This window comes from Henckelia pumila, chromosome 2, assembly GCF_033568475.1.
Source record: "Henckelia pumila isolate YLH828 chromosome 2, ASM3356847v2, whole genome shotgun sequence".
NCBI classification, from domain to species: domain Eukaryota; kingdom Viridiplantae; phylum Streptophyta; class Magnoliopsida; order Lamiales; family Gesneriaceae; genus Henckelia; species Henckelia pumila.
In genome coordinates, this window is record NC_133121.1 from 168,790,652 (window position 1) to 168,794,371 (window position 3,720).

Genomic DNA, 3,720 nt, shown 5'->3' on the forward strand with positions numbered 1-3,720 from the left:
AAACTACAAATTAAATTTCTAAAATTTCGCATACAACAATTTTAAAATTGATTTCTACAGTTTCGAGAGATTTGTAACAACCTAGATGAAATTGAATAAAAATTTGGACAAATTGAATAAAAATATTAGAAGATCAAAAATATTAGAAGAAACTCACTGCCTTTCTTGATTTAATTTTCTTCTGCCTTTCTTGCTTTGCTTCTGCTCGTTTTCCATGTGAGTGGAAGATTTCAAATCGTCGATAGCGATTAGTATGTTGTTGCAAGCCCGTGAGTTTAGCGTGGATGCTAGATGTTGGAAGAAGAGATGAATATTGGTCGAGATTCGAAGATGAGATAAGAGGATGAAAATTGGTGCAGATATACGTTTAGGGATTTAGCACAACCGATTCTATCAAAATGAGGGAAGAGAAGAAGGGCGTGAGAAGTGAGAGAAAAGAATATTAAAAAACTAGATAAAATAATAACAATAATAATTTAAGAGGAGACAAGGGAGTGGAAAAAAAGATTTTTGTTGTAGTAGGTACCTACATATTTAAATCTATGACATGAGTACTGAACCTAAAACCAAATTTTTGATTGGGTATTTATATATAATTAACCGTAGATAAAAATATTTTAAAGAAATAGAATTATTTTAAAGAAATATAAACATAAGTTATTGACACTCGATTAATAATTTTAATAAATAAATAAAAATAAAAAACATGAATTACAAAACCCATAAGGTTTCTACAAAAAGTTTACAAATGTAAAAAAAATTCATGAAAAACAAATCTGTAAGATTCTGTACAAATCATTAAAAGTCTGTGAGATTCTATAAAATTCTGCAGAAATACATCAACTCCACAAAAGTCTGTCATTTAAAAAAAATCAGTAAATCTCTGTAACGAATACACACTCCTTAAGCATAAAAAAGATAATAGTATAAATTTTATTGTCGAGTTAATGCAATAAATGATCTAGAAACAAAACAGTTTTACGAATTCATGCATAAATTTTATATTGGGACAATATGAATGGGGTCAGGATTTTAATTTACGAAAAGACTTTCATAATATTTAATAATATAATATCAAATTAATTGTTTTTTAAAATGTTATTGAATTAATATTTTAAGTAATTCTAATATGGACACTGAAGCAAAATTTTAGATGCTTATTTTAGTTGGGAGGGAGATTTGTTATAATTGAGTCTCGAACATAAGATTTCACGACAAATTAAGGATGTTGATGTCAGATGAGTTACAAGTTATCGTAAAAAACAATTAGATGTTTAATGCATATATTATAAAATCTGATGTTTTATTGTATGCATTAAGCGTGTTTAATGTGATCAACGATGAGTTTGACATTTTTTGTTTTGTTTTTTTTTTTGTTTTGGCTAAATATTATTTATCTAACTATTATATATAACATATTTATATATATAGAAGGCACGTGAAAATTCATATGCATAAATAATTTATGTTATAACCAAATATAAATTAGTGTTTAAATTATGTTTAAAGTGAAAAAAATAAATAGGAAGGATGATAGTTATAAACTTACGAGTGATGAATAATACATTTATTGAAATATGAAAGTAAAAATATTTTTGTTTATTTAATAAAATGATCGAGTTAATTACACTAAGGGATTATTATTGTACTATTATATAGTAAGATAAAATTTTATTAGGTTTCCAAATTTTAAAAACCAAAAACCGAACTTACCAACAGAAATTACCAAAAAACGAAACCGATTAAAGTACCGAACCAAATAAAGGGAATTTTATGATTCGATCGAGTTTTAAATTTTAAACCGTTTAATGGACATGTACAACCCTGATGTGCTCCACTCGAGCTCACTCCCGACCGGAATGTTATGGTAACAACACGTTTTAAAGGTAGAATGAAATTTTTTCTATTAATAGGTCGCAAATGTTCTTTTTAGTACATAAAGAAAGAACAATGAAACACGAGATATATCTTGCAAATCATTATTATTTTAGAAAGCATATATTTTACCAAAACAAATCCACCCCATCTTTAATATAAAGCAATCCCATTCATTTCCTCGTACAAATTGAACCCACCCTTTCGGCAAACATGAAGAATAATAACTCCAAAATCATATTTCTACAACCATTAGTGCCCACCAAATCAAGACCTTATTGTTCTACACAATATTGTGCTTGGTCCCTATTATTCATTTTGTTCCTTGCCATCGCTTTTGCTCTCACCTTCCTCACCACAAAAAACCACCACCCCATCATCACAAGAACCGCCACCCCGAACGACACCTCCGCCACCACGGCAACCAAGAAAACACAACTTCCTAGCACAATCTACACTACACTCCTCCACTATGTGGCCTCAAACAACTCCTTCACCACCACCGGAGAAATGTCGTACGACGAGCTTAACGCGATCGCCTCGGTGCTCCACCAATGCGAAAACCCTTGTAACTTGCTAGTATTCGGCCTCACGCACGAAACCCTACTCTGGAACACACTCAACCACGACGGCGTCACCGTTTTCATCGATCAAAGCTCGTTCTTGGTGTCACAACTCGAGGGGAAACACCTGAACATCGAAGCATACGACGTCCGGTTCACCACGCGCGTCGGCGACTTATACGACCTAATCGACCTTTATAAAGAGAAGGTCAGGGAGGAATGCAGGCCGGTGCAAAACCTTCTGTTCTCCGACTGCGAACTGGCTATAAACGACATGCCAAACCACATATACGACATCGAATGGGACGTGATTTTGGTCGACGGGCCGAGCGGATACTCGTCGGAAGCGCCGGGGAGAATGTCTGCTATATTCACTGCCGGAGTTCTGGCGAGGAACAAGAAATTAGATCATGCTAAGAAAACACACGTTTTCGTGCACGATGCGGTGCGAGAGGTGGAAAGGGTTTGTAGTTTTGAGTTCTTGTGCAAAGAAAATTTGGTCAAGTTTGAGGATTCATTAGCACATTTTGTGGTGGAAAGAATGGAGCCTAACTTGTTTCAGTTTTGTGCCAACTCCATTTCCTGATCATGTTTTGAAGAATAATGGATATTGTACAAACATTATAATTTTCTGTTCACAAAAAAAATTAATTTTTAATTTAGGTCATCTCCAACCACAAACACCATATTGGTTGCACTAAAATAGTGCAATTTCTGCATCAAACACAATATCCATCTCCAACCCATTTACACCAAATCTTACACCAAAAGGAATATTCTCGGAATATTCCTTTTATTTCATATATATATTAATTAATTTTATTTTTTTACAAACTATATAATTAATTTTGCGATTATAAAAAAAATATTTTATCGTTAATAAATATTTTTACATATTATATAAATAATATTTTAATTAATTAAAAAATATTTTATTGTTTAATACATATAAATATTAAATTTAAAGTTTATGGTTTAATTATTATTATATAAATTAATTTATAGATAATACAAATTAATATATGATAATTATTAAAATTGATAAATATGTGTACGACTTCAAACATATGACGACCACAGAATGGATACAACTTAAAAAATAAGATGAATACAAAACGGATACAATTATATTTTTGTATCCGAATTTTATATTTGTAGTCCAATTTATATTTATAGTTTAAATATTTGCATTTGCATTACAAAATACAATTATTTATAAAATAATTATTTAATAATTAATTAAATGTTAAAAATTAAATTAAATTAAATTGATAATAAATTA

General features: G+C 30.5%; 1 protein-coding gene across 1 annotated transcript; it reads left to right on the top strand.

Moving 5' to 3' along the window:
• Positions 1–2,385: 2,385 nt before the first annotated feature.
• Positions 2,386–3,024, top strand: LOC140878919 (protein IRX15-LIKE-like). The gene has a single exon (XM_073282542.1). The coding sequence runs from the start codon at positions 2,386–2,388 to the stop codon at positions 3,022–3,024; it is 639 nt and encodes a 212-aa protein (XP_073138643.1).
• Positions 3,025–3,720: the final 696 nt, after the last annotated feature.